Consider the following 18,740-nt stretch of genomic DNA (forward strand, 5'->3'; position numbering starts at 1 on the left):
CCCTTCTGGGGCGCAGTAAGAAGATAACAAACGCATGAATGAATTCACTTCTAAAATGGTTGGCATTCACATTTAAGTGCTCTGTCTACTTATTCAAATATCAAAGGAGTGAAAGAAACACATTCATTATGTTTAGTTGTCCTGTTTACTCACAGGCTAAATTGCAGATGTGATAAGATGTTTGAATGTTTTCAAAACACAACGAAACATCTTATTTCAGGGGGTGTCAAAGAAATATGAATTGATAGGACTGGAGCCAAAAAGAAATCCCAAATACTATTAGAATCAAGTATTTCGAATGCTTTAAATATGCACATTTTGGAATGTAAACTATTTTTGGACACAAACTTGTGCAGATTAGGGTCACATCTTTTTATGGATGTCTGGTCGTGTGGGTTATACTTGATGAAGACAAAATATAGAAAAAGGTCTTCAGTATATATTGTCTTCTTCTAGAATAATAAAGGCAAAACAAAGACTTCAATTGTCTCAGGAGGATGGATTTAACTCGACCTGCAAGTAGCACCGTTTTACAATCTGCAGGTATCGACGTTACTTGAGGAATGAATGGAGAGTAATGGATTACTTTGTGTGTGTATGTGTGTGTGGGGGGTGGGGGAGACACCGGTTGCCACCAGCAGTGGTGATGAAGGGCAGAGCAGGCTCGGGTGTGACTGCAGTCACGGTGCGCGCAGTGACCGGCTGCGTCCACTGGGGGAGGACCGAGCACCGCCTGCGTGCGCTGCGGTACACGAACGACTTTCTCACCGATGCTCTCCATCATCATCACCACCATCACACACACGCGCACACACACACACACACAATAGGGAGGGATACCGGAGTATAGGTAGGGCTACAGCGGCAGACAGACAGATGTGCGATGCTCAGACTCAGCCGCGGGGCCGTTGTCCCTCGCCCGCGCGAGGCTAAACTTTTACCGCCGTCGCGTCTCTTCGCCGTGACCGCGCATGAGCTGTCATTGATGCCCTAACGCCGCCGCTCGCACACCTGCTTCTGTTTCCCTCCTTTTCTTTTTTTGGGGTCTGTCTTCTTCAATGATAATTGCTGCCAGCGGACCAGGAGCGCTGCAGCAGAAACGGGGGCTGAAGTGGCGATAGATCCTGTTGAATTGAGGCAAGACGTCGAGACCGCAGCCCCCCAAAAAAGACAAAAAAAAGAAAAGTGTCCTCCACGGGAGTGCGTCAGAGCACGGATGGATATAGTGGATGATGTGGCCGCTGGTTGGATACGACGAGGGATTTGTGATATTACCCCCCCAAATCAAGACGGGAATTTGGGCAGGAGCGAAGAACTGCATCCTCACCTAGCCTAGCTCCCCTCCTCCTCCTCCTGGAGCAGATTTGTTTGTAGGGGGGCTGAGGCGATGTCGTTTGGCTCCTTTTCACATGTAAGTATATGAATGTCAGAATGAAGGGAGGCTATATTTAAAGGGCAGGGAGTTTCATGCGTAATGTCTGTTCTAAACATAAACGTCTGCCACGCGTTTGTTATCCGAGCCTTTACCCCCACGTCCACTCAATACTAATAATAATTATAATAATAATAATATGCAAATGAAGTTGTACCGCCCTTATGTTGCAAAAGATGCCTTTTCTTTACAGTCGCCCAAAACAACGGGCATCAATATGAATGTTTTTCTCTTTGTGGCCGAAACCAACTGCTGTTTTTCTTGTCTTTCTCTCGCAGAGAGCGTCAGCGGAATAAAAGTCTTTCACATTCACCGGAGCTCCACAATATAACAGCAAGGATCCAGTTGTTGTTATTTTTATTTTTTTTTTCATTTTCTTGAATCTCATCACATAAAATGGCAACCAGGAGTGACCACGGGAGGATCAAAAGACGCATTCGGGCGCCAGCCGCGGCCGTGGAGAAATTAACCACCTGATGGGCACCGGAGGACGCGAGCACAGACTGTTTCGGTTGTAGCTTGTTGACTCGGTGATTTATAATGCTCAACAAATAGAAGGGGCGCTGCGAGTTTGACACAGAGCGCCTGCGTAACAGGCTACATGCCACCGGCCCTCACGTTTTTTTGTGTTTTGTTTATGGTAATGATGTCATGAAATATCAGGGGCCTGTGTGCCGACACGGGAAGACAGGCTGATCGATGTCTCCTGTCACGTATGAGTCGCCTCGTGGACTGCTCTCAGCATGGACCTAATTGAGGTGTGTTTGTTGTTCTGACGTTCTCATATTCACAACTGATTGGTCGAACCGGTTCATGCCTCATTTTCTCTCTCTGCGCGCGCCGAGCTGCAACTTTTATCGGCTGGCCTGCATCCACGTCGCCCCGAGGCGGTTCCTGTAGCGCTCGCGGACCGAACCCGCTCATTGACTGTGTAAAAAAAGAAAAATGGAGTTTGCCATGGTAGGTGCGGACAACGGGTGCAATAGTCAACTGCCTTACGGATATGCCCACGCTCGCGCACGGGAGCGCCAGGCTGCCCAGTCGCGAGCGGCGGCGGCGGCGGCGGCTGCAGCGGCTGCAGCGGCCGCTGCCGAAGGTGGGTCCGGTGCGGAAGAAGGCGGCGGCTGCGCGGGTTCCACCTCCACCTCCTCCTCGAGCGCTCATCTCCTCAACAACCGCCAGCATCAGTCTCGCGCCGCCTCCTCCTCCGCGAACGCCAACATCAGCAGCAGCGGTACCGCCTCGCGCCCCTCCTCCTCCACCTCCTCCTCCTCCTCCTCCTCCTCGCAGCACCAGCAGGAGCCCGAGCAGCAGCACAGAGTTCTCAGAGAGCGGAAAAAGCAGCGCGGCGTCGGACGCTGGAGACGCAGCCGGACGACTCTCGGCGGGGACCTGCGCCACTCGGAGCTGGCACTGCTCGGATCCGAGGAGGACATGATGATAGAGGAGGAGGCCGAGGGAGCCGAGGAAGAGGAGGAGGCAGAGGAGGAGGCGGAGGAGGAGGGGGAGGAGGAGGAGTACCGGGGAAGCAAGAGGTCGAGTTTTCTGTGTAACATGGATGATGAGGAGGAGACCGCCTCGCTCACCGACCGGCGCCCGCATTCCGGATACGAGAACGTTTACAGCGAGTGCGGCTGCTGCGAGAGAGTCGTCATCAACGTGTCGGGTCTGAAGTTTGAAACTCAGTTCAAGACTCTCGCGCAGTTCCCGGACACTCTCCTGGGGGACCCCGACAAGCGAATCAGGTACTTCGACCCGCTGAGGAACGAGTACTTCTTCGACCGGAACCGGCCGAGTTTCGACGCCATTCTCTACTATTACCAGTCGGGCGGGCGGTTGAAAAGACCCGCGAACGTGCCGTTCGACATCTTCTCCGAAGAGGTGAAGTTTTACGAACTCGGGGACGAGGCGATCCTGAAGTTTCGGGAGGACGAGGGCTTCGTGAAAGAGGAGGAGAAGCCTCTGCCGGAGGACGAGTTCAAGCGCCAGATCTGGCTGCTCTTCGAGTACCCGGAGAGCTCGACCCCCGCCAGGGGGATAGCGGTGGTGTCCGTGCTGGTCATAGTGATTTCTATTGTCATCTTCTGCATGGAGACGCTGCCGGAGTTCAGGGACGAGAAGGAGTACCTACAGACACGAGTCAACTCCACGCAGCCGGACCACGGGTTCACTCCTTTCAACGACCCGTTTTTCCTCGTGGAGACGGTCTGCATCATCTGGTTCTCCTTTGAGTTTGTAGTCCGCTTCTTCGCGTGTCCCAGCAAGACGGCTTTCTTTAAAAACATTATGAACTCAATAGACGTTGTATCCATTTTGCCTTATTTCATAACTCTCGGCACGGACCTGGCGCAGCACCAAGACAACGGGCAGCAGGCGATGAGCTTCGCCATCCTGAGAATAATCCGCCTCGTGCGGGTGTTCCGCATCTTCAAGCTGTCCCGGCACTCCAAGGGGCTGCAGATCCTGGGTCACACCCTGCGCGCCAGCATGCGGGAGCTGGCCCTCCTCATCTTCTTCCTCGTCATCGGCGTCATCCTGTTCTCCAGCGCGGTGTACTTCGCCGAGGCGGACGAGCCCACCTCGCAGTTCACGAGCATCCCCGACGCCTTCTGGTGGGCCGTGGTGACCATGACCACGGTGGGCTACGGCGACATGAAGCCCATCACCGTCGGCGGGAAGATCGTGGGCTCGCTCTGCGCGATCGCGGGCGTGCTGACCATCGCGCTCCCGGTGCCGGTCATCGTGTCCAACTTCAACTACTTTTACCACAGGGAGACCGACAACGACGACCAGGCGCCGGCGGTGGTGGAGAGCTTGCCGCCGGGCTGCCCGTATTTCCCGGACTTTTTACGGAAGTTTAAAGGCTCGCCTACGGGCTCCTCGCTGGGCGATAAGGCGGAGTACATGGAGATGGAGGAGGGGGTGACGGAGTCGCTTTGCGGGCTGGACAAGAGCCCCAGTAAAGGAAACGGCACAGACATAGGCAGGAGAAACAGTACGAACTCAAAGTCCATTCAGACTGACGTGTGATTACAAGTAGAGTCTTTACCCCCCCCCCCCCCCCCTCTTTTTTTCCTTAAAAAAAGAAAACGCCCTATAAAGATACCGTATGCCCAACAGCAGGTGGTCCAAACACAAGTTTTACGCACGCGCCTGAGACCCACACACACACGCACAAACGCACACACACACAGGTCACCAATTGGCAGGTTTCATTCTCTCCATCTCAGACTAGTTTCTCCCCAAAAAAGCTCTGCACAAGCTTTAGGAACAATTATGATCAATATTTGATGATTCGTTAGTCGGCTAAACCTTCCGAATCTGACACAAAAACTCAAAGTCCAGACAAGACAGGCTATGCATTCGCACTTTATGAGTTCCATCTGTCAATAACAGGAAGGGTAGGGATGATCGTGTTTTTTTTGTTTTTTTTTGCTGTTATGCAATACATTTAAAATAAAATAAATAAATGTTTGCACTAATGTAGAATTTTGCGCTGGTTTTTATTTCAGAGACAGAAACTGTAGGTCATGCAAATGGCAATACATTAGTCCTCCTCTGACCACTTAGCTGAAGAATGCTGGAGTAACTTCCTCGAAGAGAGAGCAAACTAAGGATATTAATAACCTCTCTTATGCGCTGCCAATAAAAATTGGACTCCAATAAAGGAAAAAAGCCCGAGACAGATAACAAACTTTTGCGAGTGATCCAACACTTAAAAAGCTCATTGACAAAGACATAGCAGTCATCAAATAAACCAGCGCTACAGTTATTTCTATGACATCTACACAAATATGTTTCTTTTTTTCCCCAAACACAAAGAAAAAGCCTTGTGTCGTTGACCCACTATGAGAGCTAAGCACAGGAAACAGAGTTAAAAACATATAAATAAATGGCTGGATAAATGACTTTTCCCCGCCAGGTTTTTCTACGGACAGGCTTGGAGCCTTGAGTTCCCCCCCAGCTTCATTTAAACCACCTCAAAAATGACAATATCCCTTTACACGGACGCAGATGGAAAGCTATAGCAAAAAAACGACTCTGTTGCGGAAACTCATCGGATGAGGTTGGGTGGGGGGGGTTTGCGAGCAACTTCCTCTCCTGTCCGCTTGGAGCACAAAGTATTCTTTTTTTTCCACTCAAGAGGACTACGTGATCATCTCCGAGCTCAGAGGACCTCCGGGATGTGGACGTCTTCCAAAGGTATGTAGCCTGCAGTCCGTGTGTGTGTGACAGTGAGGATGAGAACAACCGGGGAGAGAGAGAGAGACGGTAATTCTTTCTGAATATGTGGGGAAACATCCACTCCTCTCCTGCTGCATCTTTGCAGCACATTTAATAGCATCTCTTCTATGTGCAACACTTGGTCGACCCCCGTGGTCCGAAACATGGGTACGCGTGCAGTAAAGTACTGCAGATGGACGGCGATGAATCAATGTTTCTGCTACACTCAGGTCTAACACGTCCAATAATATTACTGACACATCCTCATTCATATTCATAGTTGTTATTATAAGGAGACGTCAGGTCAACCTGCTGTAAGGACAGATGTCAAAGGTTTTGAAAGATCAGGAAGTGCTACAGAGTTCACACTTCCTGCCTTGATGGGCAGTCTTGACTGCACTCGGATCAGAAGATGATTGATTGTAGTCTTGTTTTGTCTCTGCTGTCCAGTCGTCTTATTAATAAGTAAGGTGTGTGTATAAGCTGAACGTTGTGACACATGAAGCCCGAATACACCACATTTATCGCCACGACTTTTACGATTTCAAACGTGAAAACGTGTCACTCTCCTGACATTAAATGGCCAAGCAAAAACATTATCAATAATATATGTACTAACGATTCAAACGCGTTGATTGGATGTTTCCGCTTCGACCTTGAAGAGTGACGCGTGCCTTTGACGAGGGAAGTTTCTCTGCGCTCGCCTCAAATCTCAAGTTTAAGACGCGTGGTATGCGAGCAGGATTTGTGACGTCACAGGTGGGTTTAAGCCAATCGCGGTCCAGTGTGTGACGTGGAAACGTGAGGCCTCCAGTGCACCAAACACAGAGTGGAGTTTTAAATGGAAGAAAGGGGCATCTTGTGTCCGAATGTAAAGCATTTGCATGCTCAGTGACGACTGATTTTTAATGAGGAAGGAGTAGACGTCCCTTTAAGATAACTGAACTTTAATGTGGCAAAATTATATTAGACACAAATTATTAGTCAACAGCAGAGCATTTTATGTCTTAGTAGTTCTAAAAGTACGTCTTAAAGTAGTGCACATTTTGACCCACCTTATTTCCAGAAGGGATCACGAAAGATGCAGAATATAAAACTAATACAAGAACCAAAATATATATATATTAATCGTAAATTTGTCAGCATTTATTTACATTCCACGAAAACTCTCTGATGGCGTCATAACAACCCTGAAAAAAAAGCCCAAATATTACTTTGCAGTGTATAGATGAAATGCAGCAAAAGATATTTTACGTTGTACTTGGAAATATGCCAACGTTTGTCACAGCGAGTAGAGGTTCGTACAGTAGAACCTCCATCATGCTTCTCAGCACGCTATCACCGCATCAGCATGTAAGTTATTGCACTGTGTGTTGATACTCTCAGAGGAACTATTCACACAAGATATTTTCAACACCTGCCCCCACAAACAAACACAAACGCACCATCGTGGCAAGGCGCCAACTCCTCTTGATACCTCACACTTAGCACTTACATAATGTGGCTTATGGCAAGAGGCGCAATCCAAAACAATTTTTCTTTTTTTTTTTTTATTCTCGAGTGTGTGGGTCAGGCATATTCTTAGCCGACTGTGAAAACAGCCTGCGTCGTCCCGGACGGAGCTGAACGGTTCTGAATCTTTTCGTATAGCGTCCCCGTCGTCACGTGCGCTGTCGAGCCTTTTGTAGTGCAGATTTAGACCATATGGCCGGGGCCGTGTGACGAATGGGGGAGTTTATTTATGGTTATTTCTCAAAAGGTATTCCGTGCCTGTCAGAGGAGTGTGCGGTACATAATGTCAGACAAGGTTGTGTCATAGCAAGTGAGTCGAGGTCTTCGACATAAAGTTGTTTTGCTCAGCAATCAGAAGTTTGAGTCACTAAACGCCAAACATTTGCCGGTTGTTGCCTCTCCAGGGTGATACTTTGTACCATGTACCATGTTGTTGACAATGCTCCATACTATACACAAAGGAAACAACAGTGAACCACAGTGATTCGGGTTTTCTTAAAGAACTCTAAAGGCCAGAGGCACATTTGTACAACACAGATCCAAAGCTGGATTACCAGCCGGGCAAAGTGGACAACTTGCCCCGAAGGCCTCAGGTTTTCTGTGAGCCAATTACTTTGTCATACTTTAAATAATTACACATTTGTTTGGTAATATGCATCCTTAAAATGTAAGGGTTCTATGGCTGGGCCACTGTCAAAACGTATGTTATTATTTTTTTTATTTAACCAGGACGTCTGATCCTGGTCAAAATAGCAGTGTAGAAGAGTATTCACATGAGAGGCATTCAGGATCTCTTTAATATTTCAGTGAATAACGCAAACTAACTGACATACAGCAAACCTGGTGGACGGTTTTATTCCAGCTGACAAATACTGGTTGGTTTACGGCAGGGGTCTCAAACTCCCGGCCCGCGGGCCGATTCCGGCCCGCCACGTCATTTTATGTGGCCCGCGAATCCGCCAGCAAAAAAAAAAAAGAAAAAGTTTTTTTGTTTTTTTTTAAGTTAGACTTGATAATAAAAATATCCCCATAGACGACATTATGAGATAGAAAGTCATAACTATGATAGAAAGTCATAATTCTGATAGAAAATCAAAATGATGAGATTGAAAGTCAAAATGATGAGATACTTAAACACACAGTCATAGAAGCAGCTCTTTGGCTGGTTACTGTACATTTGACATGGAAATGTATTGTGAGTACATTGAAGACGACTTTAAACGTGGCTTTAAAACACATGAAATACATGAAAAACGCACCCTTGAAAGGATTTTAAGCATTGAACAAAGTTATTGTAATAACTTGTTTGATATTTGTCTTTGATATTTTCTTTAATAGGTTGATAGAGTAATGTGGTTTCTTAACCCTAAATTAAAAGGATTTAAGTTATAATAACAGAAATGTGCTTCAATATATTTTTGCATTTATATAACTGCATGTACAATATTTTTACACTTGAATAAACAATAATCAAATGCAGAGAGTTATTTAACAACATGTTAGGATTAGTTACATTTACAACCGACCCTTTGTGGGCGACCATGATGCTGATGTGTCCCGGAGTGAAAATGAGTTTGAGACCCCTGGTTTACGGGATTGTGGGGGAAATGCTCTAACGCGGCCTATAGTCCCGAACATACTGTTGATGTTTACTCTCCTGGACTCAACCAAACTTCTATGAAGAGCCTTTAATTTGTATGTAATTCACACACATCAGAGAATATTTATCTGTCAGTGGTTTCTGAAGAATGTAGAATTTGATCAGTACAAAGAAGGCGGCATATTCCAGGTGTAAAATGTGAAGGCAACGCTGAAGTGCCTTAAAGCTGCATTCTCTCTACTGTCCATCAGGGGGCGACTCCTCTGGTTGTATAGACGTTTTGGAATCCTCTGGGGTAGCTCATGATACATGATAATATCAGGAACCAAAGAGGAAAGCATTCCCTTTATTAACAAAATATAACAGAAGTGCACGTGTCTGTATGGCAGGCCACCTTTCACATAGCTATAATGATCATAAACTGGCAAAAGGGCTCAACGACTGAAAGGCAGAACAGCTCCAGAGCTAAAATGTCTCAGTTAACCAAATCTTTTCCAACAGTGTCGATTAAATGCAACAGGCCAGTGTTCAGGGCCTCCACTGTGATTATCACACTGGCATCTAAATGTTTTACTGCATTAAGCACCGCACATCCCACAGTCCACATTTTAAAAGACAGTCGACTCCTCTAGATTGAAACAACCTGCTCTGCATAACAGAAGCCAAATTTGTGTTGACAACCAGAGGTCAAAGTCACAGCTCACCCTGCTGACAAAAGGCTCATTTAGCCGATCAGAAAACGACTCCCCACCTGCAGCCAAGACAACCATCCATCTTCTGCAACTGCTGGAACCTGTTCAGGGTCACCGGCGGCTGGAACCCATCCCAGCACGGACCGGGTGAGAGGCAGCAAGCTCCCTGGACGGGGTTGCCAGTTCTTTATAGAGCCAAAATAAAGACAGACAAACACATTTACGCTCACTTTCACCCCTGAAGGGAATTTAAAGTCTCCAATTAATCTGACCTGAGACACTACTCTACCACATATGGCAAGCTTAAAGTATACGATTATGGCTGTGACATTAACCTCTTCAACAGCTCGGCAATGAATCCTACCTTCTGTTTATGTTATGATGAGTCGATGCCGCTGCTTTTCTTGGACAGGTCGAGGTTGTCCTGGGACAAACCAGGTTAAATAAAGGCTGAATTAAAAAACTTCATTTTGAAGGCTGGAATTGAATGTGGATATGTTGACATGTGGTGTGTTACTCAGAGAGTTTATCAAGTTTATATCAATGAAGGTAGACCACAGTAAATATTATAACCTTTCATTAAAACACATTGCAATGAAAAAGCGCCACAAACTACAGCCCCCAAAATAACCAAAATTAAAGCCGATTCAGCAAATAACTGAACAATATAACCTTTGTGAACGTTGTCAATCCGAGCTCATTGTATTTATATTGTACAGTAAATATCACAAATATCACTAATCTATACAATTCTGCATTGGTGTTGTGTTAGATATTGTTGCATTACTTTAGCTGATAATTGCTAAATGGACTTTTTTTAGAATTTTACTTCACTGTTCTCTTCCTCTTTTTTTTCTTTTTAGATGACTTTCTTTGAAGGTGCATAATACGAGATTGTATTGCTAACGGTGCTGAAAGCGCTAACAGTACAAACTGATGGTGTTTACCTGAGGGGGAACCAGAGGGTGGGTGAAAAGTATTATTCTATTTCCAGACGTGAGAATTGACGGTGAAATTAAGTGGCGGGTTGTTGCTGTAATAATAGTGCGTCATGGGCAGACTCAGTGTTATATATTTTACTTCTCAATTAAGAATTCTTAAAGGCAGAGTACAAGAAGTATTTCTGTATTTACAAGGAACCTATTATATATATTTCTTGTATAGTTATTATGGTTGATAAGATTTTCTATCTTTTGAAAAAACAAACAAACTTGAAACCCTTTTTTGTTCATATGATGCAAGCTTGCGCTTCTCTTCTTCTCTACTTTTGCTGGTGCATTGCTACCTTTCTTGTCTCATCGAGACCACCACGCGTCACCCTTGGCATCACTTTCAATCTCACTGGGTAGCCTAGAACAGTGGTAACAGTAAACACATGGTTAACATTCTGAATTCAAACAAAAACACTTGCTTAAGTTTAGGCCACTTAGTTAGGTTTAGGAAAAAAACAACGTAATATAAGTACTGGAAACACGTCTCAAACATCACAAATGCAACCTTGGGACACAAACACTGGTCTCCTGGTTGAAAGTCCTGTGTTTGTGTTTGCTTGACCCTCCGGTCTTTATACTAGGATTTTTCTCAGGGCGTCTAGTAATGACACGGATGTGGTTTACACTGTATTTACGTGAAAGCCCGGTGCGTCTCATACAGATGCTAAAGGGTACGTTGTGCGTCGGTATCGAGACGCAGAGGGGCGTGACAAAGCGACGGTATTTGACGCTCTGGAGAAAGAGAACGAGCTGGCAGGAGAAACTACGGTGACCGACGCGGGAAAAGCGTAAATGTCCCGATCTAGAGCCAGGGTTTGGTTTGTCCATTCTGGGCTACTGTAAAAACATGGCCGCCGGCTCCGTATGTAGATACAAACGGCTCATTCTCAGGTAACTAAAACACAACGATACTTATTTTCAGGGTGATTAAACACATTAATGTGATATTCCATTTCTGCCAATAGATTCCCTGAAATGCTGTACACTGTTCTTTTAAGTACACTCTTTGAGGATATGTACTTATTCCTCCACTGCTCCAACAGAACAACAGCTCTTCAACACTTTTGCTGTGTTTTTCATGTTTTTGAACATTCACAATGGCAATGTGTGCCTTCTTCTAAATACTGTAATATAATGTGTATTACCTCAATTCTTAATAGGATTGTAAAGGTGTAACGTGTGCCATCCTAAGAGAGGGGGGGATGTCATATCAAACAATGTGTACTTTAAATGTCCTCACACAGTCCTGGGGGCCGATGTAATCAGCCTAGATGAGAGGAATCCCCATGGGTATGTAAACGTTGTATCAGCACATTATTGGTTGAATGTTAAGAATTATAGCAGGAACATTCTTCCTTCTCTTAGTTTTTTCCACTGATGCAGCAAGTAACGCTTTTTCATAAATGTAATAATGTTGTGGAAAAATCCTTAATCAAGCAAAATGACATACCCTGGAACAACATAATAAGTTAGTTTGAGTAAAGAATGCACCGTTTTGAGTAATAATTGTAAATAATCTATTCATGATGAGCTGTCATACCTCAATGATGCAATCGTTTTCCTTGGAAGTAACCAAAGCAACGTGAAAAGAAAACAAAAACAGAAAATAGAATTTCATGAGGCTGGAATGTCTCTACATTCATCCGTCCGGCCAATTCATTAATCAGGCCTGATAAAGGCCTGTCGGCTAGCTGACGTTGCCAACACACGATACCAGCTGTTGTCACCGCGTGAGTATTTACGGTAATTGTTGTTCCCTTTTAAAAATGAGCTGGACCGAGTTACCTTCTTGTATAAACATTAACAAATGCTTCAAAGAGGACAGGACTCATTCATCACTTTCTCGAGAAGCCGAGCTTGCTGTCCAAACCTCGTGGTCGGAGAAAGCTGAGAGAAAGAGTGAGTTAGAGGCAGCAAGTAGCGAGATGAAGACAACAGGCTTTTTAACCAGGTGAGCCAGCATGACCCGCCCCCAAAAAGAGATTATCCAATCATAGCTCAGCAACCTTAACAAGGCATTACGGGCCTGTCGAGCTCAAGATTTAAAGGGTTTGGATAATGTGTGTCTATAGGCTTTCCAAAACCAAAAACACACAAGCAAAATTGTTGGGATTGGGTTAAACAACTCACGTACTATAGATGGAGAGAAAGTGGTCACAGGGTGGGTGGGAGTGTTGCTGGATGCATCAAACAAACACAGGACTTTCACCCCGGAGAGCTCTGTTTGTGTCCTGTGGAAAACTAAAAGTCAACGCTGACTTGTTTTGTCATGTCTGTCTTTAGTCATGTGACTCGTTAGTATCATTAGTCAAATGAGTCGCTAATCACGTGAGTCGTTAGGCAGTCTGTAGTCATGTATTGTAGCATACTAGTGCCGGCTAGCACTATCGTCATAACATTGGGTTGTTTTTAATGACAATTGACAGCTGAACTGTAAATGCCCGTTTTCATTTCAGAAATCTTTTCGGTCACCGAACATCTCTACACTGCAGTTCAACAACAGGGCTATTTATAGACAAGTGGTCAAGATTCCCATTTTAAAAATACTAACAGTGTTTTAACTAAGTCCTGAGGAAGAGCGCCAGACTTTAAACACAAATTTATGTTGTAGTCAAACCTTGTAATTACAACTTGATGCCATTGGGCCCAACATACACCATTGGGAAAGAGACGTCTGTATATCAGTGGATAACTTTTGAGGTAAATCAACTTCCCAATACGAACACTTGAATAGCCTTTAATTAAATCATTAGGTGCTAAAAGTTATTTTCCTTGAATGAGCCAGAGACCAAGAATTTCAATGGCAAATCGGCCACCATTATAAGTGTAAAGTGCATATGTGATGTGTAACAAACAGTTGGACAACTTGTCCTTTCATTGTCCGACTGACTGGTCCAGGGTAACGTTGCGATCGCCACAGGCCACCGTGTACCGTGCTAAAGACTATTTGTCGCCTCTCGTTTTCCACGTAAACAACACCTTCACAGCACAGTCTGACGAGAGCGGTTAATGAAACACACTTGGGATTAAACCCTCGGTGTAAGTTTAAACCGGCTCGAGGTTTCCATGCAGCCGTTACATAACGTCCCTCTATTGAAGGACAGCAACCTGATTCTTTGCACGACTCCACTGTATCCCCTCCATCTGACAGCGTCCCAGGCTTTATTATGTTACTTCATTACAGCCGTGTAGATTGTGTTGCTAATTACACATGTGCCTCCGTGTTGGGTTTCTCCACCCACAGAAAGAAATCTGCTGCTTTTGTATGCTCTCGCTATATTGCCTTACAGTTATTAAAAAAAACAAATACAGCAGTTGTTGCATGTTTAAAAGAGAAGTGCTGGCAAATATACAATGAAATAGAAATCAATATTTACAATTATGAGGTATAGTGCATTGACAGTTTACCTGCAGTAGACACAGAGGTGTTTGTAGTCAAAATGTTGATTAAGTTTGCCGTCACACACAGACAATCTGGGGCAACAGAGGATTACAGATTTGTTATGGCATTGGGAAAGGTAAGCATTTCAAAGATTTGTCATATCAAGTTTAGGCATTTTTTTTTTTCTACCTTCATTTTCCAGAGTGCTACCTAAAACCCCACAGCGCTGAGGCTTTTCTTTCTATGAACAAGCTTGAGATTTGATTAAATGGAGCAGCTGCTCAACCATAAAAAAGTTTTCCTCTCCCGCTCCCCGTCAGGACGAGCTGGCGAGTAGAGGGGCCGACGACCCGCCTGGTTCCTGTAAACTTTTGAGGAGCCGCAGATGCTGATCACGCTGTGGGAATCACACACACACACACACACACCAATATGTGTCCACAGAATCATTGGGAGGGTGAACTTGATAGCCCTGCATGCACTTCAGGAGTCATCTGTCGCACAGTGTAAAGACCTAGCTTTCTAAATGTCAGCATGTGTTGAGTTTCCTCTTCAGGTAACTCTGGTTTCCTGGACAGGAAGAAGCACTTTGAAGCTCTTATCGAGTGTCAGTTTCTGTATCGGCTCCCGTATATTAAGCATGCATTTGTATCATTTAACCCAGTCTTGAACAAGAATAAAGGCTTGAAAAGAGAATTAGAGAAAATGACTTAATAAAGGAATAAAATAGTGTTATTAGCCACTGCAGGTGATGCAGAGTGCAGAGAAGAGCAGGGGACAGTTGTGAATAGCATTTTGTCAGAGGAGTGTATGAGGTATTAGTATGTAAAGAAAGTTTGTCAAACGGTAAAATAATAATGAAGTTATCCGAATGGTTTTCAGATAGAAATGCAGCTGGATCAGGTATCGGTGACAATGGGGCCGATCTATTCCATTCAGTTCTATGTTTACAACGCGGAGACTCTGTTGTTCGATCCAAGGCAGCAAACTTCATTACTGGTTTTAACCTTAACAAAGGCAGCTCAGACCAGATCTACTACTTCTGTTCTTACCTTTCACAATAAAAGCCCGAGACATATACACTGTTTAACTGTTCACCAGAGGAGAATCCACTGCTCTACAAGGCCGTACCGTGGACTTACATACAGTATATCACTCTTATTTGGAAATGGTTGAAGCATGTCAGTTGTAGCACTAAAAAGCACCACATGGAAGATGAATTTGTGGGTTAAGGCATGAAAATGTACGTGATACAAACTCTCACTTTGTTTGGAAAGATGTGGTCGTATCCGTTTTCTTCTTATGGAAAGTCAGATGAGATTAGAGTCATATTAGCTTGTTTTTGTCAAAACTGAAATTAGCTTGCGGTGTAAAATAACCTAACATATGCAAATGTTTGTGTTATGACTTTTGTTTAGCACTTTCTTATTTTGGGCTGTTGGATGTGTGAAAAAGAAAAAAGTTGGTTGCTTTTTTTCTAGAACCTTAACAGTCCGCTCGATGTCTTTGCCTGTGAAAATAATCGATCCCTTATCGATTGATTTGATTTTTGTTTCGATAATCTCTCAGTAGCTATCAGACCTTCAGTTGTGTGCTGTTAAAACCGTTTGTCTAAACATACCTCATGATTAGATTAGACAACAGACAAATGATCCTTTTCCTGTGCACCAACGACTCACTTAGGACAAACCAAACCTCGTGACATGGGGATGGCGGGGTCCGGCAGCGCGGCACATTATTGTGCTGCCATCGCCTACATTATTACATCACTCATATGGCAGTTGTGCATTTCATTTCTTGCAAGGCGCATCTAAATTTGAACTTGTGGGTTTATAACCATGGAGCTTTTTATTCCAATCCTTTGGACGCTGCTTAATAATGTAGCCCAAATAACAGGAGTAGGCTTTAGAGAGGCCCTGACTAACGATGAGTCATATTACATTATTAATGCAGGCCTGCTATATTAGGCTGCAGCATACGTACATCACATGCAGCCTGAACTTCTAGCAACATTACATCCGACGGTGCAACTCAATTAATTTCTCGCGAACAGCAAACTGGATGTGAATGTTTTAAAGCAGCAGGTGTTTTATTAAAAAAATGTTTTAATGTTTTTGGAGACCACTGGACCTTCCGCTTTTAAATTTAATAACAAGGGATATTGCTAACTAAAATTAAAGGTCCGTTAAGGAATGTTGTTTGACTCAGATCATTAGTTACCAGCTCTGAATCTCAATGTAGCTTTTCTAGCATCTCTGTCACTGTTTTGGATGCACAGGCTGAAAATGATGTGGTTGACATTACAGCAAACACGCTCTGATGAACCCACTGGACCAGACCTGCCACACACAGCAGACAGAGTCAACTAGCTGGTGAGGAAAGGTCACGGAGTTGGTGAGCGAGTGGAGACTAAAACAGAGCTCAGGATGGTGAACGCTGCACTTGAATCCATCAGGTGGACAGACACAGTGTAAAAAAAGCAACTTCTTGCTCACACATTTGCTCCACCAACCTTATCATATTTAATATATCAGGGTTGTGTTCAGGAGTCCTTAACGGCTACATATCCATTAGTGCAGCTTTAGGTTAGTTCTCCTAAAAAGGTGCAGCGGTTGGGAAAGAGACGCGCTGTGCTTAATGCATGTCAGCCAATGAATCATTCAGCGCACATCATCTCCATCTGACAGAGCGACACACGAGATGATACAAACCGCCTTTTCACAGCGATCGAACCCACTGAGGCTCTCCTCACGGTGCAGAAGAGCAGTTAAACACAGCAAAGGCTGGATTGTCAGTTACTTAAACTGGAAATCTTTGCCCTCAGTTTGCCACAACTTTTTCTGGCGTCTGAAAATTTCAATCCACCGAATATTGATTCTTCATCACCCGCTATATTTGGTTTTGTCGCGTTTCTTCCTCGGTCTGTCAGATAGCAGCAGCCTGAAAAAATGTTTCAATGATTACATCTCACACAGCTGGATAGCGGCTGTCAGCGAGCGGACACGTCGGACGCGTGGTAAATTACCCCCTTTTGGTGGTGCTATTAAACTAGAGACAACTTCAAGATTCAGATCAAATCGGAGCATTGTTCACTTTCTTTTCAAGTTCTAGAAAGCCTGACGGCCGTTAGTGTTGGGTGCTGATAGATAATATCCAGTTATGCAAGCGCCACGTGAGCAGTCAACACGTATTAGAGTCAGACTCTCAACTTTCACCCCGTGGTCGGTCTAGGTCGCCGTGGACATGGGAAACACAAATCCTACATGAGCCTGGCTCGGGGGGGGGGGGGGCAGGGGGCGTCTCCTCCTGCATCGATCGCCGTTATCTAAACTTCCGCCCGGCTCTCTGACGTTAAAGCTTTCTCCCGGCTTTTTTGTTTTTGTTGCTGCCCGGGCATCGATTGTACGTGCAGGAAAAAAAATGGCTGCCATGACCAGACCTCTGCAGAACCTCGTCTCCCACTCGTTCTCTCTGCTCTCCTGCTTCGGAGTGACTACATGCTTTTTTATGTGGAGTGACTAATGCTCGCTCTCAAGAGCCTGGGGTGTATCTCACTGTGCGCGTGTGTGTGCACGCGAACGCTGTACGCAACCAATCAGCATGCCGGGGCCTTGACTTGCTTACATGAAGATGGGTCAGATTCGTGGTCTGCAAAGACCGAGATCCCCCCCCCCCCCACACACACACACACGCAATAACTCAATTCGACGTGTGTCCTGTTTTGTACTCAAAAGAGTCGGGAAAGTATGTTGAGCGGTGGGAATTTCACAGCTTCTAGATATACGCATCATGTGATGCTCCATCCATTCATCACATCCACGATTCGTCTTTATCAAGTAAATGTTACGTTTTTACAAACATGATGGGTTTCATAGTCAAAACCTATCCCGCGTCTGTTATTCTATTGAATTATTATTCTCAGACAGGCTACCGAACGCATGTTCAACGAGCGAACTGCTTCAGTGTCAGATCCCATTTGTGTCTGTGACTGGAGGAACTCCCTCACTTTGTTTCCCCGTCCTTGCGTGTGGATGCACACGATGTAGTTCTCATTATGTGTGTGTGTGTGGGGGCGGCACAGTGGCTCAGCGTTTTAGCACCACAGCAAGAAGATCCGTGCTCCGGGTGGAGATAATAAAAAGGATGCATGGTGATTTACTCCACAGCTACTGGTTGGCCTGAAACTCGTATTTAAAGTAAAGTGACTGTATGTGTGTTGGTTTTGTGGTCCCGTGTAATCTTTGTAATGTGATCGTGGGGATGTTTTTCAGTACTTACGCTGTTTCTCTCTGATTTCATCATGTTGCATTAGATGTCTGGGCCCTCATATTCGCCTTAATAAGGTAATTGTTCGCAGGTTAGCGACGGCTTAAGCAGCTCCGTAAAAAGGAGCATCTTTGTCCTTGTCGCCTCTCTCTTCAGGGCATCGTCACTGTAAACAAAGAGCCGAGGAGAAGGAAGAGCATCTCCTATCAAAAAGTAATTCAAAAGCAGCAGCTGGCCGACGGGTGAATCATCAATCAACCCATTCTTAAACATGTTACTGTTTTCTTGTCTTTGTATACTACTCATTTGTTTTCCCAATAACTTGACAGGAGATGTAATTGCTGCCGGGATTATGTTCAATTTGGAGAAAAGGAAGTGCTAAATGTTGCTACACAGAAATTGTAAAACAAATGTTTGGGTTAAAGAAAACGCGTTTCGTCTTCACGCTTCAAGTCACTGATGACTTGTTCTGCAATAATCCAAGAGCAACATATTTCCCTAACCTCAGCAAAGTGAGTCACTAAACATAACCGCAACAACATTTTGGGGGAATTCTTGCTTTTCATGCTGAGAGTTCGATGAGCAGAGTAAGACCAGAAATAATCTGGCATTTAACGCCCAGTAAAACTACAAAAATGTG

The 18,740-nt window shown here is 44.8% G+C and overlaps 1 protein-coding gene across 3 annotated transcripts in view; it reads left to right on the top strand.

The window, feature by feature from the left end:
- Positions 1 to 736: 736 nt before the first annotated feature.
- Positions 737 to 18,740, top strand: part of kcna4 (potassium voltage-gated channel, shaker-related subfamily, member 4) — a 44,940-nt gene continuing 26,936 nt past the window's right edge. Inside the window, exons 1-3 of one of the 3 annotated variants that reach the window (XR_004212793.1) lie at positions 737 to 1,411; positions 1,711 to 2,666; positions 2,924 to 5,635. Coding sequence is in view for 1 of the 3 variants with exons in the window: in XM_031848298.1 (XP_031704158.1) it covers positions 2,378 to 4,462 (2,085 nt within the window). In the remaining 2 variants the exon portion in view is untranslated. Of the gene's footprint in view, positions 1,412 to 1,710; positions 8,114 to 18,740 lie in introns of those variants that run through there. The other 2 variants (XR_004212792.1, XM_031848298.1) reach the window with 2 other exon arrangements.

This window comes from Anarrhichthys ocellatus, unplaced genomic scaffold, assembly GCF_004355925.1.
Source record: "Anarrhichthys ocellatus isolate YVR2014 unplaced genomic scaffold, GSC_Weel_1.0 scaffold8, whole genome shotgun sequence".
Taxonomy (NCBI): Eukaryota; Metazoa; Chordata; class Actinopteri; order Perciformes; family Anarhichadidae; genus Anarrhichthys; species Anarrhichthys ocellatus.